This window comes from Narcine bancroftii, chromosome 4, assembly GCF_036971445.1.
Source record: "Narcine bancroftii isolate sNarBan1 chromosome 4, sNarBan1.hap1, whole genome shotgun sequence".
In the NCBI taxonomy this organism is placed as follows: domain Eukaryota; kingdom Metazoa; phylum Chordata; class Chondrichthyes; order Torpediniformes; family Narcinidae; genus Narcine; species Narcine bancroftii.
Window position 1 is genome coordinate 318,868,403 of NC_091472.1, and position 27,038 is coordinate 318,895,440.

Sequence of the window (27,038 nt, forward strand, 5' to 3'; positions counted from 1 at the left end):
ACGTGCGCCCGCGCGGACAGAATGGCCAACGAGGGACGGGGAACGAGTGGGAATCGCGGGGAGGCGCGACTGCGGGGGTCGTGGTGAGTGGGGGTCGCGGCGAGGAGGGGGATGGGGGGTCGCGGCGAGGAGGGGGATGGGGGGTCGCGGCGAGGAGGGGGATGGGGGGTCGCGGCGAGGAGGGGGATGGGGGGTCGCGGCGAGGAGGGGGATGGGGGGTCGCGGCGAGGAGGGGGATGGGGGGTCGCGGCGAGGAGGGGGATGGGGGGTCGCGGCGAGGAGGGGGATGGGGGGTCGCGGCGAGGAGGGGGATGGGGGGTCGCGGCGAGGAGGGGGATGGGGGGTCGCGGCGAGGAGGGGGATGGGGGTCGCGGCGAGGAGGGGGATGGGGGGTCGCGGCGAGGAGGGGGATGGGGGTCGCGGCGAGGAGGGGGATGGGGGGTCGCGGCGAGGAGGGGGATGGGGGTCGCGGCGAGGAGGGGGATGGGGGTCGCGGCGAGGAGGGGGATGGGGTCCGGGGGTGGCGGCCAGGCGGGGTCAGTCGGTGATGGGCCCCTCTGCAGGGGCGGCCGGACCCTCCTCCCTTTTCCGGGGCCGAGTCCGTTGAGAGAGACTTCTTGGAGAATGAGATGGCCAGTGCCCACATCGTGGCGGCACCGTTCACCCTGGTTCCAGATTACTCCCCATCTGCAGAAAGGTGCTGACCTTTCTCTGCCGATCTCACAGCATCCTTGAGGAAGGGCTCAGGCCCAAAACATTGCCAATAGATCTTTACCTCCTATGGATGCTGTGAGACCAGCTGAGTTCCTCCAGCGTTTGTGTGTTTTTACTGTAATGTGATGAAAGTGGACATCCAGATATTTGTTAAGTTCCTGCCACCACTTCAATGTGCTGTAGATTTCAATCGACTTGGAGGTGGAAAAAAAAATTCAGGTCCTCTCCAAACTTCTTAATTCTCCTGTAAAGCCCTGTGGTTCTTGACATTTCTTTCATGAGCATATTTATGATTCGGTGGTCTTGACCCATCATGTTTTCCTGCACTTAGTCTATAGCCATCTATTCCTGGACATGTCCAAATTCTTTTTAAATACACTGTTTGTACCTGCTCTCTCGCTTGCTCTTGTTGCTTGTTCTATGCTTTTGGGAAAAGCCTGCCTCTCAGATCTTTAAACATTTTAAACTTGCAACTTCTAGTTTTAGTCTCCTTTGACCTTGGGAAAAGGTCTGTGACTACCTACCCTCTTCACAATTTTATCAACTTCTGATTTGGCTGTCTATAACTAGCATACATACACCTTCTTGACCAGATCCTGGATATCTTGGGACATCAGCCATTAAGGGTTGGTTAATTTCCCTAAATCTCGAGATGGATTCTTAGAGAATCTTGCACTCGAGTCTACCAGGGGAGAATGCAATTCTGGATTTAGTGTTTTGTAATGAACTGGATTTGATAAGGGAACTCTAGGTAAATGAGCTATTAAGAAGTAGTGACCATAAAAATATGTTTTAATCTATAATTTCAGAGGGAGAAGGGAGCATGCCCTGGCATGGAGTGGAGTCAGAAGGTGGTGTCATACCGTGATTTGGTTTGGCTGAGGTGTCACAATGGAACGGAATTTGTCCACGATGCGTGTAAACTTGTTTTCAGACACCGTGACAGAGTAGAAATGGTGGGGGGGGGATAGTCTGGCCTCACCTACGCAGAAAGTCTGGAAAGTACTGGCGTGTACCAGACGTGAGGACCACTAGCAGGCAGTGGACTTGGAGGGAGTCTTCTTCCAGGAGTGGCTGTGGCCAAAACGGAGTGGGATGGTGCAGGTGCTGAAGATCCTTATGCTACTACTGTTCGCCGCCCTCTGTGCTGGCCTGGTTTTCCATTCCGTGTGGTGTTGTAAGCTGAGGGGAGAAGGACGCTAACTTCAAGATCCGTATTGACTAGAAATTGCTGTCCCGAGAGGGAGTCCCAGACATGGAGGATGCTGTCCCGTTGTCCAACCGCCATAGCCACTAATGATGGTTGGCCACAGTGTTTCCCTGAAACATGCAGGGAGGGCGTGGGGCAGCATCAACAGGCCTCTGTACCCCACCTCTGATGATAGAAGCAGAACTGATTGGTGGGGGAGTCCACTTGGCTTTCTGATAGTTGTTGCGACCTTGGCTTTTTTGTGTGCATGGCCTAGTGACTTGTTCCATCACGGAGCTGCCATCCCTTTTCCCTCTCCAATGCACGTCCACCCGAGCAGCGACTTTCCTGGGGTCAGTGAAGTCCTCGTCAGGAAAGACTTATGCCCCTTGGCCAGGGCCAGTATGTCACTCATGAGGATGGATGGGACCCTGTCCTCCAGGCTGTCCATATGCAGCAGACGGGCAGCACGCTCACGCCATGAGAGTCCGAAAGATTGGATTAAAAGCTCTTTAAGGGCCTCATATTGGCCTTGTTCTTGAGGCTGCCACAGGAAATTGATGACTCGTGCTGCTGTCCTGGTCAAGTGAGCTCACCACATAGTAGTACTTCGTGGCACGAGTGGTGATCTGTCCGAGCTGGAACTGGGCTTCGGCCTGCTCAGACCAGTGGCTGTGCTGTCCAGAATGTTGGCAGTTTTAAGGAAACTGTATGTAGTTAACTGGTCGGTAATCTTCGGGTTCAAATGCGGTTTGGACCAGTCAGGATCACGAATGTAGAGAGTTGCTACAGCAGAGCGTGGAAGAATGACACATACCCAATGTGGTTTAAGACAAGACCAGTTTTTTGCACTTTCTGTCCCTGTTTATATCGGCCCAGTTTCCTGCCGCTGGGCCCGGTTTTCCCACCATTGTCAGCGGAACTGATATCAGCAACATTACAGTTGGCTGAGGAGAAAGGCCATTAGCCTGTGCAGGACTTGTGTGATCATTGCATCATTTTGTGTGTTGGGCCATCTCCCGGATAGTGGGCCACTACAACGATACTTTTAATCCCTTCAATTAAATCGTTAATGTACATTGTAAATACCTGCAGTCGCAGCACCAAGCCTAGTCACCCCACTAGTCACTACCTGCCGTTCAGAAAAGGACCCATTAATCCCTACTTTTTGTTTCCTGTCTGCCAACCAATTTTCTATCCACGTCTGTTCCCTCCCCCCAATATCATGCTCTAACTCTACCCACTCATTTCCTATGTGGGACCTTATCAAAAGCTTTCTGAAAATTTAGCTACACTACATCCAATGGCTCTCTCTTTTCCAGTCTCATAGTTATACCCTCAAAAAAATTCCAGAAGAATAATCAAACATGATTTCCCTTTCGTAAATCCACATTAACTCGGACTGATCCTGTTACTGCTATCCAAATGTACCACTATTTCATCTTTTATAATTCACTCCAGCATCTTCCTCACCACTGATGTCAGACTAACGGGTCAATAATTCCCTGTGTTCTCTCTCCTTCCTTTCTTAAAAAATGGGATAACATTAGCTACCCTCCAACCCGCAGGAACTGATCCTGAATCTATAGAAGATTGGAAAATGATTACTAAGGTGTCCATGATTTCTAGAACTACCTCCTTAAGTACCCTTGGATACAGACCATCAGGCCCTGGGGATTTATCAGCCTTCAGTCCCATCAGTCTACCCAACACTGTTTTCTGCCTAATGTGAATTTCCTTCAATTCCTCCATTACCCTAGGTCCTCCGTCCACTATTCCATGTGAGAGATTGTGTCTTCCCTAGTGAAGACAGATCCAAAGTATCTGTTCAGCTCGTCTGCCATTTCCTTGTTCCCCATAATAATTTCAGCTGTTTCTGTCTTTAAGGGCCCAACTTTGATCTTCACTCATTTTTTCCTCTTCACATACCTAAAGAAGCTTTTACTATCCTCCCTTATATTCTTGTCTAGCCTCCCTTTGTACTTCATCTTCTCTCCCCGCATTGCTTTTTTAGTTCTCTTCTGTTGCCCTTTAAAAGTTTCCCAAATCTCTGGCTTCCTTTGCTATGTTATACTTCTTCTCTTTTATTTTCACACTGTCCTTCCCTTGTCAGCCACAGATGCCCCTGTCTCCCCTTAGAATCTTTCTTCCTCTTTTGAAATGAGCTGATCCTGCACCTTCTGTATTATTCCCAGAAATACCTGCCATTGATGTTCCACTGTTATCCCTGGTAGGGCATCTTTCTTCTCAACTCCTTCCTCATGGCTCCATAGTCCCCTTTGTTCAACTGTAATATTGACACTTCTGGATGCAGTAGGACAGGACCTCAGGTTTTCATTCATTTACCTAACGATATTCTGATAGCCAGCTGTAATCGCAAAGGGCATACGGCCCACCTAAGACAACTGTGCACTCGCCTGTGCAACTTTGGCCTTATAATCAACCTCGCCAAATGTCAGTTCAGGCTAGAGACAATCGACTTCCTGGGCTACAGAATCAACAGTCACAGGGCAACACCTCTGCCCAAAAAGGTAGAGGCTGTCAGGCGTTTCACCAAACCCCACATGGTGAAGGGCCTCCAGGAATTCACCAGTATGATCAAATTTTACAACCGTTTCACAACTATTCACCCTCATGGCAGGGAAGCAAAAAGAGGTAACCTGGGACAAGAAAGCATCAGAGGTATTCCAACAAGCAAAAGACAAACTTGCCAACGCTATGCTTCTGGTGCACCCTAGGACATATGCCCCAACCGCCCTCACAGTGAACGTCTTCAACACTGATCGGCGCCATGCTTGGACTGTTGATCAAAGGACATTGGCGTATTTTAGCAGATACCTCCGGCCACCTGAACTGAAATGCAGTGCCTTCAATCGTGAACTCTGGCACTATACCTGATGGTCCGACACTTCAGATACTTTTTGGAGGGGAGGCAATTCAAGGACTTCACAAACCGCAAACTGCTAACCTTTGCCTTCAACAAAGTATCGGAACTGTCCTACATATCCGAGTTTCCCACAGACAAAGAACACATCGTTGGTAAAACCAATGTAGTGGCCAACGCACAGTCATGACTGGTGATTCAGGCCATCTAGATCCTGTCCCGGAGATAGACTATGAAACCCTGGCCAAAGCACAACAGACAGACCCCAAGATTCCCGCATACAAGACGGCGGTCTCAGGGATCAGGCTAGAGCACGTAACCATCGGCCCAGACAACCAGAAGCTTCTATTTGACGTGTCCTCTGGCAAGTCCCACCCCATCATAACAGGATTCTGGAGACAGCAGGTTTTTGAAGTGGTGCACAGTCTGGTGCTCCCAGCCATCAGAGCCACTGTCAAGATGGTAGCCAGCAGGTTCATTTGGCATGGCCTCTGTAAGCAGGATAGTCAATGGGCCAAGACCATTGCTGTATCAAAACAACAAACCTATGCCAAAGCACCTCCACAAACTTTCAAACTAGCATGTTGAAGGTTCAGTCACATCTACATTGACAGCGTAGGACTGCTGGCGGTCTCCCAGTGAGCAGAGTGCATTTTGACAATGGTCTAGCGGTCCACAAGGTGGCCAGAAGTGGTTCCACTGGCAAAAACAATTACCAAGTCCTGTGTCAGAGCATTGATCAGTACCTAGGTGGCAAGTTTGGGGTATTGCAGCATATGACCTGATAGAGGTGCACAATTCACCTCAGGGCTCTGGGTGGCACTGGTCAACCTTCTGCGAATCCAACACCACCACCCACAGGCCAATGTGTTGGTGGAGCGGTTCCACAGACACCTGAAGGCAGCCCTGATTGCTCGACTCAAGGGATCGCATTGGACAGATGACCTATTGTGGATCCTCCTGGGTATCTGCACAGCACTGAAGGAGGATTTCAATGCCTCAGCGGTGGAAATGGTATATGGCATACTGTTGGTCATACCAGAGGAGTTCTTGATTGCTGCCAAGGACTCAGAAGAACCATCAGCTGTAAAGTTGGACAAGCTAAGGGAGTGACTCAGTATCTTAGCCCCAGCACAGCCCTTGCTGCAAAGCCAACCAAAGGCATTCAACCCCAAGAACCTAAAGACATGTAAATACGTCTTTGTACAATGGGGAGCACACTGCTCACCCCTGCCACAACCATATGAGAGGCCCTACTGAGTGACTTGGCACAACGAGTCAACATGTGTGCTGAATATTGGCAGTAAGGAAGAGACTTTCCCTATCGACTGCCTCAAGCCAGCACATGTGACACCAGCCAGTCGGTCACTACACAGGCCCCACGACGCAGGGGCAGGCTGCCAAAGGCAAAGGACAATACTTGGATCGCTGGTTCTGAGGGGATCATGTAGTGGCTTGCTACCCGGGAGACAGCCCGACACACAAAATGACAGTAGATCACAACGATCACACAAGTCCCGCACAGGCTAATGGCTTTTCTCCTCTGCAGACTGCCCGCATGGCAGGAACATCAACCAAACAGCAACTGTAATGCCGCTGACATCACTTCTGCCGACAATGGCGGGAAAACCGGACCCAGTGGCTGGAAACTGGGCCAATATGAGCAGGGGCAGAGAATGCAATAAACTAATCTTGTCTATAACCGCATTGAGAGTGTGTCGTTCTTCCACTCTCTACTGTAGCGACTCGCTGCAACATAAGCAAATTTGGAGATGACACAAAGCTGAAATGTGAGGAGAATGTTACGAGAATGCAGCGTGACTTGGACAGGTTGGGTGAGTGGGCAGATGCATGGCAGATGCAGTTTAATATGGATAAATGTGAGGTTATCCACTTTGGTTGCAAGAGCAGGAAAGCAGATTACTATCTGAATGGTGTTGAGTTAGGAAAAGGGGAAGTCCAGCAAGATCTAGGTGTCCTTGTTCATCAGTCACTGAATGTTAGCATGCAAGTACAACAGGCAGTAAAGAAAGCTAATGGCATGTGGGCCTTCATAACAAGGGAGTTGAGTATAGTAGCAGAGGTCCTTCTGCAATGGTAAATACCACATCTCCTCTAGTATTTGCCACTGTCACACCAGGAAAATGATGCTAGCTGTCCACCATGTCTAATCCCCTCATATGCCCTAGCTCTGCCAAATTTGCTTCAAAAGATATGTTCTCCAATCCAGACAATCTCCTCTACACCTTTTCTGAAGCTTCCACATCCTTACTGTAATGAGGCGACCAGAACTGAACACAATAGTCCAAATGTGGTCTCATTAGTGCTCTTGAACTCAATCTTCTGACTAATGAAAGCCAGCACTTGCACGTACACCTTCTTAACTATCCTATCAACCTTGAAAGATTAATCCCTCTGATGCTCCACACTGTTGGAAATCTGGCCAATAACCACATACTCTGCCAAGTCCAATCTTCCAAAGAGCATTGTTTTACCTTCTCCAGCTTGAACTTCATCTGCCACTTCTCAGCCCAATTTTATACCCTGTCTATATATAAACTTCCACATTATTCACAGCACCTCCAAGCTTCAAAACCTGAATTGTACGTTCAAAGTTCAAGTCTATTTTCAAAGTACATTCATGACATCACTTACAACCCTAGATTCTTTTCCCTGCAGGCAAATCAAAGTTGCTACTTAACTTGGTTGTATGAGTCTGGTGCCACCTCTTCCTGTTTCCTGATGGCAGCAGCAAGAACAGAGCAGGTGCTGGGTGGGGTGGATCTTTGATGATTGCTGCTCCTCTCTAACGGCAGCTTTCCCCGTAGATGTTCTCGATGGTGGGGAGGGTTTTGCCTGTGATGTCCTGGGCTTTGTCTTCTACCTTTTGCAGGGCTTTCCACCACACCAGACTGTGATGCAGCTGGTCAGTACACTTTCCACTATACATTTGTAGAGATTTGCTGAGGTTTCCGATATATTGAACCATTGCAGAATCTTGAGGATGTAGAGGTGCTGGCGTGCTTTATATACAATGACATTAGTATGTTATGTCCAGGAAAGGTCCTCTGAGATGGTGACTCCAAGGAACCATAGAACATTGCAGCAGAGAAAACAGGCCATTCAGCCCTTCTAGTCTGCACTGAAACATTATGGACTGGCAGCCAGTCCATAACCCTCCGGACCCTTCCCATCCATGTAGCTATCCAATTTATTCTTAAAAGTTGAGTCAGTCTGCATTTACCACCTCAGATGACAACTCATTCCACACTCCCACCACTCTCTGAGTGGAGATGTTCCCCCAAATCCTTTCGCCCTAAAACGATGTCCTCTTGTATTTATCTCTCCTAACCTAAGTGGAAATAACCTACTTGCATTTACTCTGTCTATACCCCTCATAATTTTGAAAACCTCTATCAAATCTCCCATCATTCTTCTACACTCCAAAGAGTAAAGTTCTAACCTATTTAATCTTTCACTCTAACTCAACTCCTGAAGACCTGGAAACATCCTAGTAAATCTCTGAACTCTTTCAATCTTACTGATATCCTTCCTGTAGTTAGGTGACAAAAATTCCACAATATTCCAAATTTGGCCTCACCAATGTCTTATACAACCTCACCATAACATCCCAACTCCTTTACTCAGTACTTCGATTTATAAAGGCCCAGGTGCCAAAAGCTTTCTTTACAACCGGGTCTGCGTGTGATGCCACTTTCAGGGAATTATGTATCTGTATTCCCAGGTCCCTTTGTTCCTTGGCACTCCTTAGTACCCTTCCATTTACTATTTATGTCCTACCTTGGTTTGTTCTTCCAAAATGCAACACCTCACACTTGTCTGCATTAAATTCCATCTGCCATTTTCTGTCCTATTTTTCCAATTGGTCTAGAACCCTCTGCAAGCTTTGAAAGTCTTCGTCGCGTCCACAGCGTCTCCAATCTTACTGTCATCTGCAAACTTCCTGATCCAATTTCCCACATTATCATCCAGATCATTGATAAAGACATCAAACAACAGTGGTCCCAGCACCGATCCCTGAGGCACACCACTAATCACAAGCCTCCAGTCTGAGAAGCAATATCAATATACCTCTCTACCTTCTCTCATTCAGCCAATTTCAAATCCATTTTATAACCTCTTCATGGATACCAAGTGTCTGAATCTTCGGAACTAACCTCCCATGTGGGACTTCATCAAAGAACTTACTAAAGTTCATGTACACAACATCCACAGCCTTTCCATCTACTCTCTTGGCTACTTCCTCGAAAAACTCTAAAATTTGTTAAACGCGATCTACCACACTTAAAGCCATTCTGTCTATCCTTAATCATCCCTTGGCTGTCAAAATACTCATATCCGATCTATCAGAACACCCTCCACTAATTTACGTACTACTGACATCAGGCTCACCGGCCTGTAATTTCCTGGTTTACTTTTGGAGACGTTTTTTTAAACAACGGAACAATATGAACTACCTTCCAATCCTCTGGCATCTCACCCATGGATAAGGACATTTTAAATATTTCTGCCAGGACCCTGCAAATTCTACACTAGTCTTCCTCAAGGTCCGAGGAAATATGTCAGGCCTGAGAGATATATCTTACCTTTATGGGCTGTAAGGCAGCAAGCACCTCCTCGTCTTTAATCCTTAAATGTTCCATGGCATTACTGCTTGTTTCCTTTCCCTATTCACTCTGCCAGTTTCCTGAGTAAATACTGATGCAAAAAACTTTTTAAGATCTCTCCCATCTTGTGAGGCTCCACACAGACGACCACTCTTGATCTTCTATGGGACCAATATTGTCCCTTACAATTCTTTTACTCTCAATGTACTTTTTGAACCCCTTTGGTTTACCTTCACATTATCTGCCAAAGCAACCTCATGTCTTTTTTCCTTTCTGATTTCCTTCTTAAGTATTTTCTTCTATCTTCTATACTCTTCTTGTACAGTACAATTCTGATTATCTGAAATCAGATTCTCTGAAATCCTCTGAATTAATTTTGGTTAAATGAGGATATCCGAAACAAATCAGAAATCCTCATTTATCCAAAATTTTTTCAGAGCCAAACTGACCGGGGACCTCAGGCTCCTGGTGAGGGAAATAGTGAATGTTGGGCTCCCAGCAGTGGCAACAGGGGATGTCGGGCTCCTGGCGCCTGCAGCAACGGACTTCGGTCTCCTATTGCCAGCAGAGTGGACCTCGGGCTTCCAGGAAGGAGCGGGACTCTTGGGCACCTGGCTCGAATGAAGCTTCGGTGGGGAAGAGTCGGTAATCAGAGGTGGCCAGCATTTTTTTTGGTGAGAATTAAACATTATTTTAATGCTTAAACAGCCTTTGTTGTTTAAAATGATTTTCTGTTGCTACTGGGCTGTTTTTTTAAAAAATGACCAGTTCTCCAAAAAAATCATTTCTCCAAAATAGGTCTGGTCCCGACCATTTCGGATAATCAGATATGGACTGTACCTCATTTGCTCCTTGTTGCCTATACCTGCTATACACCTTCTTAACCAGATCACCAATATCCCTTGAAAACCAAGGTTCCCGATGCCTGTTACCTTTGCCTTTAATCCTGACAGCACATGCAAACTCTCCACTCTCAAAATTTCACCTTTGAAAGCCATCCACTTACTGAACATGTCCTTGCCAGAAAACAACATCCCAATTCACTCTTCCTAGATCCTTTCTCATTTCCACAAAACTGGCCATTCTTCAATTTAGAATTTCAACTGGAGGACCAGACTAGTTGCTGGTAAGCCTTCTTTGTTTTTACATTGGCATGGGGGCCCCAGAATAGATCTTCAGAGATATTGACACCCAGGAATTTTAAGTTTTAAGTTAAGCACCCTAACGATATTGAATTTGTGCCCTTAACTCTTGTGCCAACCGAACTCCAATACATGAACCACACATGTGCCAACTGAAGACTTGTGCAAGCACGTAGGAATCAAGATGGGCGCGCTCAGTCTATGGACCTCAGGACGCTAACTAACAAGGTAAGTACGCACATTTTGGCTTTTAAATGCCCTGTATCCCTTTTATAGTTCGTCAAATACAACATAAACCACATAAATTTTATATATTGTCTTTATATATTTTTAACAGTTTTTCGGTCATATGCGGGTAGAGGTAAGTTGCATAGATCACAAGTTGGGAGTAGCTGTATTTATTTAGAAAATTTGCCTGAGCTTATTGACAAAACTCCAAGCCATCCGGCCTATGGGAGTCCCAGTCAATATTGGAAAGTTAAAATCTCCTACTATCACAACTTTCTGTTTCTTACATCCATCTGCTGTCTCCCTACAGATTTTCCCCTCCAATCCTCCGACTATTGGGCAGTCTATAATACAACCCTATCAATGTGGTCACACCTTTCTCATTCCTCAGCTCCACCCATATGGCCTCTGTAGATGAGCCTTATGGGCTGTCCTGTCTCAGCACAGCTGTGATGTTTTCACTGACTAGCAATGCCACCCCTCCCCTTCTATCATGTCGGAAACTGAACCCTGGGTCATTGTGCTGCCAGCCCTACCCCTCTCCTGCAACTAATAGCAATAATGTCTTAATCCCATATGCCAATCCATTCCCTAAACTTGTCTGCCTTACGGACAATACTCCTTGCATTGAAATAAATACACCTGAGAACAATTCTATTATATATAAACCTTTGATTTCTGTCTTTACGTGACCTTTAACCTCCTCCACCTCATTATCTGGTCTAACACTCTGGTTTCCCTCCCCCTGAAAATCTAGTTTAAACCCTCCAGAGCAGCACTAGCAAACCTATCCGCAAGTGTGTCAGTCGCCCTCCAGTTCAGGTGCAAACCATCCCATCAGAACAGGTCCCAACTTCCCTGGAACAGAGCCCAGTTGTCCAGAAAATGAAGCCCTCCTCCTGCATCATCTCATTAGCCACGGATTGAGGTGCATCCACTTCCTATTTTTAGCCTCATTAGCACATGGCGCGGGTAACACTCCTAAGATCACAACCCTGGAGGTCCTGTCTTTCGACTTAGCACTAAACTCCCTAAAATCTCTTTGCAGGACCTCCTCATCCTTCCTCCCCATGTCATTGGTCCCTACATGGTCCATGATATCTGGCTGCACACCCTCTCTCCTGAGAATTCAGAGAACTCAATCCGAGATATCGCAGACCCTGGCACCAGGGAAGCAACAAACTATCCTGGATTCTCGATTTCTCCCACAGAACTTCTTATTTGTCCCCCTAACTATCGAATCCCCTATCACTACTGCTCTCCCCTTTACCTCCTTCCTTTCTCAGTGTCCAGTCTCAGTGCCAGAGACATGACCACAACAACCTGTCCCTGGTAGGTCGTCCCCACTAGCAGTATCCAAAACAGTATTTTGTTTCTGGAAACGACCACAGGGGTGCTCTGCTCTCTCTGTCTATTCTCCTTCCCTCTCCTGACAGTTACTCAGCTACCTACCTTCTGACTTTTGGGAGTGACTGCCTCCCTGAGGCTCTTGTCTGTTACTGCCTCTGCCTTCCGAATGTTCTAGGGTTCATCCAGCTCCAGTTTCCTAACTTGCTTTGTCAAGAGCTGCAGCTGGATGCACCTTTCATCATGGAAAATTGTGTTTTACCACATTTACCACATCCCACAATTGGAGAAATTTACCCCCCCAGCTGACTCCATTACCTACTCCGAAAAAATTTCTTACTTGGCCTTGCTTCACTGGAAGTAAGCTTGTCCTCAGCTCACCAACACCTCTTGAGCCAAAGCCTCAAAGCTCCTCTCAGCCACACACTGGCCACTCCTCTTCAGCTTCCCCTCCTTTTATTTGTCCCCGCCAATTATCTCATGTACTCACTCCCACAAATCAACTCTGTTTAACCCTTCAGTTGCCCTCCGTGCTGTTTTTAAAACTCACTCACCTGTCTGGTTCCCTACACTCACTGCTCTCCCTAGTCCTTCGCTCCTCCTCTTGCTGCATGGTCCCGAGATCACAATGGCCCGAGTCTGCTCCGCACTGTTTTTAAACTCACTCACTTCGGCTGGTTCCCTACACTCCACTGCATCTGTTCCCCAGATGAGATCTTCTAGTCCAAATCTTCCGAAATGTCTGCCTTCTTCCACAAGCATGGCTTCCTCTCCACCACCATCAACTCAGCCCTCACCTGCATCTCCTCCATCTCCCGCTCATCTGCCCTGGCCTCCTCTGTTCCCAGAAGCAACAAACATAGAATCCTTCACCTACCACCCCACCAGCTTCCGCATCCTACACATCATCCACCAGATTTTCCAGCACTTACTACAGGATCCCACCACCAGACACACATTTTTTCTTCTTTTCCTCTCTCGTCATTCCGCAGGGACCATTCCCTCCATGATTCCCTCGTGCATTCATCCTCCCTCACCACAGTCTGGGGCCCCAAACAGCCCTTTCAAGTGAAGCAACACTTCATTTGCATAAATTCACAGGACTTATTTCCTGCATCTGATGCTCACTTTGTGGCATTCTCTGCATTAGAGAGATTGGTCACAGATTGGGAGATCACTTTGCTGAGCACCTCCTCTCCGTTCACAACACAGCCATCTCCCAATCGTCATCCATTTCAATTCTGAGTCACTCTCCTACACTCACATGTCTGTCTGTGGCCTTATATATTGTCCCACCCTGACCACCTGCAGATTGGAGGAAAACATCTTATTTTCCATCTGGGCATCTCCAGTCAGATGGCATTAACGTTGACTTCTCTGCTTTCTGCTGAAGTTGCTCACCTTTTCTTTCCCCCTTTCCTGTCTTTCCAGTTCTCCATCCCTTCCCCCTTACCCCACCTTATTGCTGCTGTCCCCATTATGTATTTTTACCCTTGCTACTTAAAGGACACTGTTTGACCTGCTGAGCTTCTCCAACATTTTATGTTTTTACTTTGACTACGGTGGCTACAGAATTTTGTGATTTACTTCCCTCCACAAGTCCTTCATTCCTCTTGTTGCGACAGTCCCGAGATCACAATGGCCCAAGTCCCCACTCTGCGCTCTTTTTAAAACTTACTCACCTAGGAATTTAAATATACTCACCCTCTCCACCTCTGACCACCCAATGATCCCTTCTTGAAGTCTACAATCAGCTCCTTGGTTTTGGTGACATTGAGAGTTTGTTGTCAGTCACCATTCAGCCAAGTTTTCAATCTCCCTCCTGCACGCTGACTCATTGCCCCTTTTTGTACAATCCACTACTGCAGTATCATCTGCAAATTTGTAGATGGTGTTGTACCGAGTCGTAGGTGTAATGTAAGTAGAGCAGGGAGCTAAGAACCCAACCCTGCTGTGCTCCAGTACGATGGAGATTGTGAAGGAGATGTTCTTGACCATTTTCCCTGATTTGGGTCTGGACATGAGGAAATCAATGATCCAATTACAAGTGGGGAGTTAAGGCCCAGGTCTTAATCTTTGCTGATCAGTTTTCATGGGATGATGGTGTTAAATGTTGAACTGTAGTTGATAAAGAGTACCCTGATGTATGTGTCTTTTCTGTCCATGGGTGCTGTTCCAGGGCTTTGTGTAGAGCCATTGAGATGGCATCTGCCGTAGACCTGTTGCTACGATAAGCAAATTGGAACAGGACCATGTTGGCGCTCAGACAGGAGCTGATATGCTTCAGCACCAGCCTTTCAAAACACTACATTACTGTGGATCTGAGTGCCCATGGTCAGTATTCATTTAGGCAGGTTACTGCTCTCTTTTTGGTCTCTGGTATGATTGAGGCCTCCTGTTTAATGCTGGTGGGTTGATTCAGAAGGTGAGGTGTACATCGAGAGGTTGCAAACTGAATTTGAAATTGGCTTGGTGGAAGAAAACAGTAGGCACCTTCAAGCAGGGAGAACACCAGTCTATAAAGGCAGAGGTTCTTCGCCCTTACGCATAAAGCTGTAACTTTTTGAATGCGCTGTGGCCACTCCTATGTGCCGATTCCAACCCTTCTCGGGAAAGGATAATTGGTGGAGCACTGCTCTCTGCCATCTGACCTGAACGTACAGCCGCTGCAAGCAGCTGGTTAGGGGCGACACATCTTCCCAGTCACCCCTCACCCTGCATGGCCCCCTCAATGCAACAGGGACTGGCGGGCACCTTTATGGGCCTGAGACTGGCAGGAGCCGTCTGGGCAGTGGGGGCCGGCGGGGTAATGGGAGCTGCTGGGGCAGTGGGGGCCAGCGGGAGCCGGAGGGGCAGCGGGAGCCGGAGGGGCAGCGGGAGCCGGAGGGGCAGCGGGAGCCGGAGGGGCAGCGGGAGCCGGAGGGGCAGCGGGAGCCGGAGGGGCAGCGGGAGCCGGAGGGGCAGCGGGAGCCGGAGGGGCAGCGGGAGCCGGAGGGGCAGCGGGAGCCGGAGGGGCAGCGGGAGCCGGAGGGGCAGCGGGAGCCGGAGGGGCAGCGGGAGCCGGAGGGGCAGCGGGAGCCGGAGGGGCAGCGGGAGCCGGAGGGGCAGTGGGAGCCGGAGGGGCAGTGGGAGCCGGAGGGGCAGTGGGAGCCGGAGGGGCAGTGGGAGCCGGAGGGGCAGTGGGAGCCGGAGGGGCAGTGGGAGCCGGAGGGGCAGTGGGAGCCGGAGGGGCAGTGGGAGCCGGAGGGGCAGTGGGAGCCGGAGGGGCAGTGGGAGCCGGAGGGGCAGTGGGAGCCGGAGGGGCAGTGGGAGCCGGAGGGGCAGTGGGAGCCGGAGGGGCAGTGGGAGCCGGAGGGGCAGTGGGAGCCGGAGGGGCAGTGGGTGCCGGAGGGGCAGTGGGAGCCGGAGGGGCAGTGGGAGCCGGAGGGGCAGTGGGAGCCGGAGGGGCAGTGGGAGCCGGAGGGGCAGTGGGAGCCGGAGGGGCAGTGGGAGCCGGAGGGGCAGTGGGAGCCGGAGGGGCAGTGGGAGCCGGAGGGGCAGTGGGAGCCGGAGGGGCAGTGGGAGCCGGAGGGGCAGTGGGAGCCGGAGGGGCAGTGGGAGCCGGAGGGGCAGTGGGAGCCGGAGGGGCAGTGGGAGCCGGAGGGGCAGTGGGAGCCGGAGGGGCAGTGGGAGCCGGAGGGGCAGTGGGAGCCGGAGGGGCAGTGGGAGCCGGAGGGGCAGTGGGAGCCGGAGGGGCAGTGGGAGCCGGAGGGGCAGTGGGAGCCGGAGGGGCAGTGGGAGCCGGAGGGGCAGTGGGAGCCGGAGGGGCAGTGGGAGCCGGAGGGGCAGTGGGAGCCGGAGGGGCAGTGGGAGCCGGAGGGGCAGTGGGAGCCGGAGGGGCAGTGGGAGCCGGAGGGGCAGTGGGAGCCGGAGGGGCAGTGGGAGCCGGAGGGGCAGTGGGAGCCGGAGGGGCAGTGGGAGCCGGAGGGGCAGTGGGAGCCGGAGGGGCAGTGGGAGCCGGAGGGGCAGTGGGAGCCGGAGGGGCAGTGGGAGCCGGAGGGGCAGTGGGAGCCGGAGGGGCAGTGGGAGCCGGAGGGGCAGTGGGAGCCGGAGGGGCAGTGGGAGCCGGAGGGGCAGTGGGAGCCGGAGGGGCAGTGGGAGCCGGAGGGGCAGTGGGAGCCGGAGGGGCAGTGGGAGCCGGAGGGGCAGTGGGAGCCGGAGGGGCAGTGGGAGCCGGAGGGGCAGTGGGAGCCGGAGGGGCAGTGGGAGCCGGAGGGGCAGTGGGAGCCGGCAGGGCAGCGGGGACCGGTGGGAGCCTTCAGGGAGCGTCTGGTGCGGACGATGACAGCCTCACTGGGACGCTTTGGCCTTGAGGGCCACTCGTTGTGGCTCAAAATGCAGCAGAGCAAAGGCCGTCTTCCCTACCCATCATCCCCCACGCAGCTGGAACTGTTCTGGGAAATCTGATGTAGTGAATCTCGATTCAATCTTGAGTTTTAAAATTAAATTGGATAAATACATGGATAGGAATGGTCTGGAGGGTAATGGAATGAAAGTAGGTCAGTGGGACTAGTTAGTTTTATTGGTCGGCACAGACCGGAAGGGTCAAATGGCCTGTTTTTCTGTGCTGTAACATTCTCTGGTTCTATGTTGAACATACATGTGAATACATTGACAAATGGGTCAGCACGGTTTTTCAGTCTTTGGCCTGGTACTCCATCTGAACCAGTTTTCTTTGGATTCACTCTCCTAGAGTCAGCCATAAATAACCACATAACAATTACACCATAGAAACAGACCAACTCGGCCCTTCTAGTCCATGCCAAACACTCTCCCACCTAACCCCACTGACCTACACTCGCCCCTTGACCCTCCATTCCTTTCCCGTCCATATACATATCCAACCTCCTTAAATGCTAATATCGATCCTGCTTCCACCACTTTGTCCTGAAGCTCTTTCCACACACTCACCACTCTCTGAGTAAAGAAGTCCCCCCCTCATGTTTCCTCTAAATGTTTTCCCCCAACTCTCAGCTCATGTCCTCTCGTTTGAATCTCCTCCTTTCTTAAAGGAAACAGCCTCTCCACATCCACTCTATCTATACCCCTAATAATTTTAAATATCTCAATCAAATCTCTCAATCTTCTATGCTCTAAATAATAAAAGACCCAACTTATTTAACGTTTCCCTAATACTTAGATCCTGTAACCCTTGCAACCTTCTAGTAAATCTTCTCTGCACACTCTCCATTTTGTTGATATCTTTCCTATAATTTGGTGACCAAAACTGTACTTAATATTCCAAATTTGGCCTCACCGATGTCTTGTACAAGTTTTACATAACATCCCAGTTCCTAGACTCAGTGCTCTGATTTATAAAGCCCAACATACCATAAGTTTTCTTCACCACCCTATCCACATGTAGCTTCACCTTCAAGGAACTATGTCCCATTATTCCTAGATCCCTCTGTTCTACTGCTCTCTTCAATGCCCGACCATTCACCGTGTATGTCCTATTTTGATTAGCCCTACCCAAATGTAACACCTCACACTTGGCCCTCTCCTCCAACTGGCCTAAATCCCTCTGCAAGCTTTGAAACCCTTCAACATCCACAGATCATCCGCATACTTACTAATCCAATTTACCACCCCATCATCCAGATCATTAATATCTATGACAAATAGTAATACTGAACCCTGAGGTACACCACTAGTCACCTGCTTCCAATCTGACAAACAATTATCTACCACTACTCTGGGATCTCCCATTCAACCATTAAACCCATTTTACTACTTTAATGTTAATACCTAATGATTGAATCTTCCGAACTAACCTTCCCTGAGGAACCTTATCAAAGGGCTTATTAAAGTCTATATATACAACATCAAACCCTACCTATCCAAATATTTATATATACCATATCCAAGAATACTTTCCATTAACAGACCCACCACTGATGTCAAACCTACAGGCCTATAATTACTCGTTTTAATCCTAGCACCTTTTTTAAACAATGGAACTACATGAGCCACCTTCCAATCCTCCGGCACCATTCCTGTGACACTTTAAATATCTCCGTCAAAGCCCCTACTATTTCTACACTAACTTCCCTCAAGGTCCTAGAGAATATCTTGTTAGGACTTGGAGACTTATCCACCTTTATTTTCCTTAAAAGCGCCAGTACTTCCTTTTCTTTAATCATCGTCGTGTCCATAAACCCCCCTACTTATTTCCCTACTTTATACAGATCAAATTCTCCTCCTTAGTTAATACTGAAGAAAAAAGCTTCAAAATCTCCCCCATCTCTTTTGGCTCCACACTTAGCTGTCAACTTTCCTCCTTTAGGGGACCAATTTTATCCCTCACTCACCTTTTGCTCCTCATACATCTGTAGAAACCCTTTGGATTTATTTTCACCATACTTGACAAAGCAACCTCATATCTCATATAACCATATAACAATTACAACACGGAAACAAGTCAATTTGGCCCTCTAGTCCGCACTGATCCAAGCACCCTCCTCTAATCCCACTTACCAGCACTCTGCCCATATCCCTCCATCCCCCTCCCATCCATATACTTATCCAACTCTTTCTTAAATGACAAAATTGACCCTGCCTCCACCACCTTTCCCGGAAGCCCATTCCACACAGTAACCTCTCTATGAGTAAAGAAATTCCCCCTCATGTTACTCCTAAACCTTTGTCTGTCAACTCTCAACCCGTAACCTCTTGTATCCATCTCTCCTACTCTCAATGGGAAAAACCTTTCCACATCAACTCTATCCCTCTCATTATCTTAAACACCTCTATCAAATCCCCTCTCAGCCTTCCACGTTCCAAGGAATAAAGACCTAATTTGCTCGAACTCTCCTTCTATTCCAGATGCTGAAACCCAGGCTACATTTTTGTAAATCTTCTCTGCACTCTCTCTATCTTGTTAATATCCTTCCTATAAATCGGTGACCAGAACTGCACACAGTACTCTAAATTTGGCCTCACCAATGCCTTGTACAGTTTCATCATTACTTCCCAACTCCTATATTCTATGAACTGATTTATATAGGCAAGCATACTAAAGGCCTTCTTCACCACCCTATCCACATGCGCCCCTACCTTCAGGGAACAATGCACCGTTATTCCTAGATCTTTCTGCTCCACTGCATTCCTCAATGCCCTCCCATTTACCACATATGTCTTGCTTTGATTCTTTCCAAAATGAACCACCTCACACTTATCAGCATTAAACTCCATCTGCCATCTTTCTGCCCACTCCTCTAAGCAGTTTAAATCCCTCTGCAATCTTTGAAAACTCTCTTCATCATCCACAATTTCCCCCTATTTTAGTATTGTCTGCATATTTACTAATCCAATTTACCACCCCATCCTCCAGATCATTAATATATATGACAAACAGCAACATTCCCAATACCGAACCCTGAGGTACACCGCTTGTCACCGGCCTCCATCCTGACAAACAATTATCTACCAGTACTCTCTGGCACCTTCCTTCCAGCCACGGTTGAATCCATTTGACTATCTCAAATTAATACCAAGGACTTAGCCTTCCTAATTAACCTCCTATATGGAACCTTATTGAAGGCCTTACTGAAGTCCATATGGACAACATCCACTGCTCTACCCTCATCAACATTACTAGTCACCTCTTCAAAAAATTCAACAAGATTGGTCAAGCATGACCTTCCACACACAAATCCGTGTTGAGTGTCCCTGATCAGACCCTGTCCCTCCATATACTTATATATGCTATCTCTAAGAACGCTTTCCATCAATTTACCTACCACAGACATCAAACTTACAGGCCGATAATTGCTCGGCTCGCTCCTCGAACCCTTTTTAAACAAAGGAACCACATGCGCAACACGCCAATCCTCCGGCACGATACCCGTCTTGAATGACTTTTGAAAAATCACTGACAGAGCCTCCGCTCTTTCCTCACTAACCTCTCAAGGTCCTGGGGAAAATTCTGTCAGGATTTATCCACCTTTATATGTTTCAAAAGCTCCAGTACAACCTCTTTCTTAAACACTATAGTCTCCATATATTTCCCCCCCCCCCCCACCTGCACAGTTCAATATCCTTCTCCTCAACAAATACGAGGAAAAGAAATTGTTCAAGACCTCCCCCATCAGTTTTGGCTCCACACACATTTGTCCTTTCTGATTCTCTATTGGACCAATTTTGTCTCTCACTTTCCTTTTGCTATTTACATATTTGTAGAAACCCTTTGGATTTATTTTCACCCTGCTTGCTATAGCCACCTCATTCCTTCTTTTAGCTTTTCTAACTTCTTTCTTAAGATTCTTTTTACATTCACACATCTTTTTTCCCTGTTTCTTATATTTATTGCAGTACTCCCTCTTTTTTCGAACCAAGTTTCCAATATCCCTTGAGAACCACAGCTCTCTCAAACTTTTGACCTTGCCTTTCAACCTCACAGGTCCATAAAGTTTGCCCTCTTAAATCTCTCCTTTAAAAGACCCTCCATTTCTCTATTACATTCTCTTAGCCTTTCTAATTTCCGTAAGATTATTTTTTACATTTGCATGGATCTGCACATCATCTTCGGCTACTGACAGTAGAGGATCATGAGGAATCGTGGGGATGTACAGTGGCTCTTGTTTTGGTGATCAAATTAGATGTGGAAGGCCTTGAGCCGATCTGGAAGTGAAGTTTTAACGGATTGGTTTTGTGGCAGGTTATGTCTTTTCAACCCTGCACAGCTCTTGAGTTTCCTTCATTGTTTCCTGCATCCTTGTTCTTTTCCATAACCACGTACATTTACAGAATAATGGTCACTTTTCAGTTCCTGCACAGGCACTTCCACCACTTGCATGGAACAAACTGTACAGCCGATCTAGATCTCCCTCTATTGCCTGCATATTAATGTGTCTACTCAAAGCCTCTCAAACCCCACAAAATCACCTTTCACCACTGGCAATTGCTTCCAGCCATCCACCACTCACCATGTAAAAGCAAATGCATTTCTGTGCTGTTATGTTCTATGCTTCTGAAGGGAATCCTATAAAATGAGGTTAGGAGAGAGAAAAACTAGAGGATATGCATAAAGGGTGAAAGGGGAAATATTTAAAGGGAACTTTAACATGGAGAGTGGTGAGAGTGTGGAAGGAGCTGCCATGTGAACTGTAAAACAGGCTCAATTTTGACATTTACGAAAAATTTATCAAGGTACATGGATAGGAGGGATGTTGAAGTCTGGGTGTAGTAGGTTGGTGGGTCTGGGCAGAATAATAGTTTGGCACAGAAGAGAAGGGCCAAAGGCCCTGTTTCTCTGCTGTAGCATTCTATGGTTCTATGATCTTGCCCTGAACATCTTTAAACTACCCCATTCTCTTCCCAAATTAGTCACATCCTCTAGTGCAGCCATTTTCACCCTTTTGTCATCTATGGCCCCCCTTTGGACTCTGTTCAAAGAATTTGAGTCCCCTTTCCTGTGAAGCAGTCAAGTTTTGGTTTCTTCCTTACTTCTCTCTCACCAACCACGTAAAAAACATTTTTAAAATATTTATGTAACATGACGTGAAAAGAAAACAAGGCCTTTACTTCAGTGTGCTGGAGCACCCCTGTTGAGAGTGGCTGCTCTGTCTGATGTTTTTAACTTGGGAGAAAGATTCCATCTGTCCACCTGAACCATACCTCTCATAATTGTATAAACTCTCAAGTCACTTCTCAGTTTCCGACATTCCAGATAAAACAACACAAGTGTGGGGAAAACATAGAATGGGAATAAAGGGGCCCTGTTCCAGTTGGTAAGTGCATATCGAATGAGCTGCCAGAGCAAGGAAAAGAGGCCCAATTACAGTGTGGAATGGTTGAGGGATATGGGTCCAACTCACCCAGTGAACTTGCTTGGGTAGGTACTTTGATCGGCATGGATGAGTATGGCCCAAGGGCTTGTCTCTGTGCTTTGACTATAATTTTCTGCAGGATTTACACGACTCCATTTTCTGAGAAGTGCCAAATGCCGAAAAGAAAGGAGGAACTTCAAGCTGTTATTTATATGTTTTGAATTGTTTTAATCCAGAATATAATGATTGTTTTGTATGTTAGATGTTTTAATAACAGGAGGTCTGTGTCCAAGGTGTGCAAGGGAGATTGTGGCAGAACTCAGAAGCAAAAGCGTTTGCAGCGTAACATGATAGCTGTTCAACAAATGAACACCAAAATGCCTGAAAACAACGTTGGCATGGAACAGACAGCTCAGGTAACACATCAAGGCTCCCCACATAAAGCTGCTCAGGTAACCAGCATTTGTGAGAAGAATAGTGAAATTACAATGGAGCGGAAAAAAAAGAGGAAAAAAGAGCCACGGCCAGAGTCAATTATAATCTATCGCACTGGCAAGGTGGAGGAAGACCAGCAGGATGCAGATACTACAGCTAAAAACACTGAAGAAAGAACAAACTTTCTCCGTCCTCCAGTTGCAAAAGGTACAGGAAATAGATTATAACCACAGGATGACCTCACCTTGAGGTTCAAACCTGTCTGATTAATTTTATTAATTAATGTTATTGTAAGTGTATTGTCGTATACATAAGTGCATCTGTAGACTGTACTTAATCTGCTGCAGTCAAACAGATGAACAAGATGTGCCAAATAGATTGGTGAAAAATTAAATGGTCTCAAATGCAAGGCAGAAACATACAAACTCTGTACTCTCAGAATTAACACCTTCAAAGGCCTCCCAAGCACGCCTTTACCAGAAAACAACCTCTGCCAATCCACGCTTCACCAGATCCTTTCTCTTTTCCTCAAAATTGGCCTTTTTCCAATTTGGAATCTCAGCTTAAGGACCAGACCACCTTTTTTCATAATTGAAAATAATGCCATTATGATCACTGGGCCCATATTCATCTATCACCTGGCCTCTCTTGTTCCCTGATAGGGGATAGACTATTGTTCTCTCTCTAGTTGGGACCTCTATATGTTGATTTTGGGAAACATTAGGCAAGCCTGACTTGAGGCTTTGGAGGTGGTGCAGAGGAGGTTCACCAGGTTGATTCCAGGGATGAACAGGTTGGCCTATGAGTCACCTGTGACTGTACTCGCTGGAATTTAGAAGAATGAGAAGGATCTTATAGAAACATAAAAATATGAAAGGCATAGATAAGATAGAGGTAGGTAAGTTTTTCCCATTAGTGGGGGTGATCAGAACTAGGGGACATAGGCTCAGATTCAGGGGAGTAGATTTAGGATGGAGATGAGGAGGAACTGCTTTTCTCAGAGGGTGGTGAACCTGAGGAATTCACTGTCCATTGAAGCAGTGGAGGCGACCTCAGTAAATATATTTAAGACAAGGATGGTTAGATTTCAAGATAGTTGGGGAAATTAAGGGAAATGTAGAAAAGGTAGGTAGCTGGAGATGAGCCAATCATCAGATCAGCCATGATCACATTGAATGGCAGAGCAGGCTCGACGGACCTTATGTCAATCTGTGAAAACTTAAAAGCATATACAGAACTTTGTTTCCTGCATCTCTCTACTCACTCTCTCTGCAGAATTGCTCCTCCAATTCCAGCTGATTCAGGTGGGTGGTCTATAATACAATCCCATGAATGTGTTCATCCCTTTCCTAGTTCCACCATTAGTCAACAAGCCCTAGTTTGTCCTATCTCAGCACTGCCGTAACATTTATCCTGACCAGCAATGTCACCCCTCTTCCTTTCATCCCTATTCCACTATCATTTCTGAAATAACTGAACCCCATAACTGCCAGTCCTCCCTCTCCTGCAACCAAGTCTCACTAATGGCCACAGTGTCAAAATTCCATGTGCTTTTCCACACTCTTAAGCTTAGCTACCTTTCCTACTGTACTCCTTGCATTGAAATAGATGCAACTCAGAACATTATTCCCACCTTACATGACCTTGTGATTCCTGTCTTTTTATACAGGCATAACATCTTTTTCCACATTAATTCCACAGTCTGCTGTGGCACCCCGATTATCCCCACCCTAGTGCCTGACAAATTTACAGTACCTACCATTTACCATGAAAGTTTGGCCTTGGTTTTTCCTCCCAAACACCTCACACTTGTCTGCATTAAATTCCATCCACCATTTTGCAGCCCATTTTCCCAGCTGGCTTCGATCCCACTGCAAGCTTGGAGAGGCTTCCTCACTGTGCATGACACCTACACTCCTAACCTTAGTATCATCTGCAAATTTGCCGATCCAGTTTACCACATGATAATCCAGAGGCACAAAGCCTCCAAACAGAGAGGCAATCCTATTGTCACTCTGGCTTCTTCCTAAACAATGTTTGATCTGGTTTCCTGCCTATTCCTAGATACCGAGTGACTGAATCTTCTTGACTAATCTCCCATGTAGGACTTTGTGAAAGGTCTGAATAAAGAGATTTCAGTAGACAGATTAGAGAGGTATGGGTCAAACTCAGGCAGAATGTTTGGTATGGACAAGATGGACTTCAGGGTCTGTTTTTGTTGTGTATGATTTAATGACTCCATGACTAAATTTGGTCCTCCTCTGCTTCAATCTTATCATTAAAATTGGACTCGTGCACCTATATGTTTTGCCTGGTTTATGAATAGCCAGGAGAATGATGGAATGGCGGTGTGGTCACTGAAGGAATTCTTTATAAAAGATTGGAGAAGCATCTTATCACCAGCTGAGGTTGTAAATGAGAAATGTGTAAATGTTTATATTGCTGATTATGAAAGAAACTTATTTGTTTGATAGATGAACGGAATTTCCCAGCTGACAGCAGGTATGTAACACTAACTGGCACAATCACCAGGGGGAAGAAGAAAGGACAGATGGTGGATATCCATGTAACACTAACAGAGAAGGAGCTGCAGGAACTGGCGAAATGTCAGGACACCCCAAAAGCAGACGAAGAAAGGAGGGAAGAACCATGCGATGTTGGACTGTACTGGGGTCCTCATGTTGTTTTCTGGAGCCTCCTGTGTGCTCCTGTGATCTTTGTCTTGTCCTTTGTGGTGTCTTTTCATTATGGAACCATAACCTGGTATAACATTTTTTTGGTTTACAATGAAGAACGCACCTTCTGGCATAAGATTACAATCTGCCCCTTTCTCATTGTTTTTTATCCAGTGCTGATTGTAGTTGTGTCATTGTCCATTAGTGTATACACAGCCATCACACAAATCTCCTGGTCACTGGCTGAGTGGTGGCAGGCAGTGCGGGATTTGGAAAAAGGTTTCTGCGGCTGGCTGTCTGGAAAGCTTGGACTGGAGGATTGCTCACCATACAGCATCGTGGAGCTACTCGAGTCCGAGAATGTTTCTGGAGGTGTGTCGGGAAGGCCAGTAGCAGCAGGAGAGCAAACTTCTGCTGTTTAATCAGTGTTGATTCAGAGGAGGAAGCCACCTCGTGATGAGAAGAAATAAAATGAAGACAGAATTCTACCTTGAATTCAGACTTGCTTTGAAATTACTCTCTGGATTTTAGAATAAATGCATGTTTTATAAACTGAGCTATTTAGACAGTTACAAGACTCATCTGAATTGAGTCTCAGTGAACCTGATACCTGACTTTCCATTTCTCACTAATGTGTGTATTAATGAAACAAAGTGATCTCTCCCAATCAGTCCGATGGGCTCCCTGGTGCAGATCCCAGGTCCTTCAACTGCCAGGAAGGTACAAAGGGCACAGATCGAAGATACTGGATGTTGAACTCTGCCTGTCTATTTATTTATTTATTTTAACATTTGTAACTTTAATCATCATAATGTTTTGTTTTGAAGAAATAGCTTAGATTTTTTTTACCACTCACTAATTCTTAAGTTTAAAAAAAACCCATTATTTTCCATTCCAAGACATCCAAGATGTCATCAGAAAATGCGGCTTCCCCTTGACACCAGCATCTCTTCCATTTCCCACACATCTGTGGCCTCTTCTCTCCCAAGACATGACAAGAACAAGGTTCTATTTGTCTTAACATACCCCACCCCAACAGCCTTCACACCCAACATATCCTCCACAATTTCTGCCACTCAGAATGGGATCACACCACAGACACATCTTCCCCTCCCATCTCTACTTTCTGTTAGAATTGCTCCCTCCAGGGCTCCCTCATCCACTCATCCTTTCCCGTGAATTTCCTTCGGTACCAACCCCATAATTGCAAGAAGTGCAAAACTTGCCCTCCTTCTTCACCACCATTTGGGGCCCCAATCAGTCCTTCTAAATGAAGCAACACTTTATGTGAATCTATAAAGGTCATGTACTGCATCTCGTGTTCTCAATGCAGCCTCCTCTACATCGGGGAGACTAGGCACAGACGAGGAGATCATTTTGCTTTGAGCCTTGCAGCAACATACTCCCAATTCCACACACCACTGCTACATTGACATGACTGTTTCTGGCCTCGTACTGCCAAATTGAGGCCACTCGCAAATAGGAGGAATGCCATCTTGTATTCCGACTTGGCTGTCTCCAAGCCATGAACTTCTCAAATGTCTTGTTCAATTTGAGCCATTCACAAAGCCAATGGTTTTGGCATGAGTTTGGAGTGATGGGTGAGGAATATTTGCTTGAAAGATTTAGTCTGGGGTCTGTGTAGATATATAGTTGGTGGATAAAATGCTTTGAAATCAATTGTTCTCTTTTTTAAAGATGTATTGACCAACTCCTGGTCTCCAATCTTGGTGTTTATCTTGTGATCTTTACTGATTTTTGTCTCTATTGGTGGATGGATGTCCAGTATCTGCAGTAAAATGTGTGGCAGGAAGGAGCGGACTGAAGGTGTGATGTCCACATTGTTGAACAAATAGGTCTATCTATTGAAGAGACATTAAAGCACTGTACTGGTCTCTTGGCCCATTATGTTGTGCTGACCTATATAAACCCACTCAATAACTTAAACTTTCTCCACCTCACAACAACAACCCTCTTTTTTTTCTAT

The 27,038-nt window shown here is 47.0% G+C and overlaps 1 protein-coding gene across 5 annotated transcripts; it reads left to right on the top strand.

The window, feature by feature from the left end:
- Positions 1 to 8: 8 nt before the first annotated feature.
- On the top strand, positions 9 to 26,776 carry tmem169b (transmembrane protein 169b). 5 transcript variants are annotated; one of them, XM_069936099.1, is made up of 4 exons: positions 9 to 83; positions 10,716 to 10,785; positions 22,235 to 22,583; positions 24,851 to 26,776. In XM_069936099.1, the coding sequence occupies exons 2-4, from the start codon at positions 10,759 to 10,761 to the stop codon at positions 25,471 to 25,473; spliced, it is 999 nt and encodes a 332-aa protein (XP_069792200.1). In that variant the 5' UTR covers positions 9 to 83; positions 10,716 to 10,758; the 3' UTR covers positions 25,474 to 26,776. The 5 variants fall into 5 exon arrangements, with proteins under 5 accessions (XP_069792200.1, XP_069792204.1, XP_069792203.1 ...); XM_069936102.1 differs by having other exon boundaries at positions 65 to 83; positions 22,204 to 22,583; XM_069936103.1 differs by lacking the exon at positions 10,716 to 10,785 and having other exon boundaries at positions 38 to 83; positions 22,204 to 22,583.
- Positions 26,777 to 27,038: the final 262 nt, after the last annotated feature.

Bases quoted from the DNA above. Each gene is read 5' to 3' on its own strand.
- tmem169b (XM_069936099.1), top strand. From the start codon at position 10,759: ATGGACCTCAGGACGCTAACTAACAAG. The intron at 10,786-22,234 runs GTAAGTACGCAC...TCTGTGTCCAAG, and splicing joins TCAGGACGCTAACTAACAAG to GTGTGCAAGGGAGATTGTGG. The intron at 22,584-24,850 runs GTACAGGAAATA...TTTGTTTGATAG, and splicing joins CCGTCCTCCAGTTGCAAAAG to ATGAACGGAATTTCCCAGCT.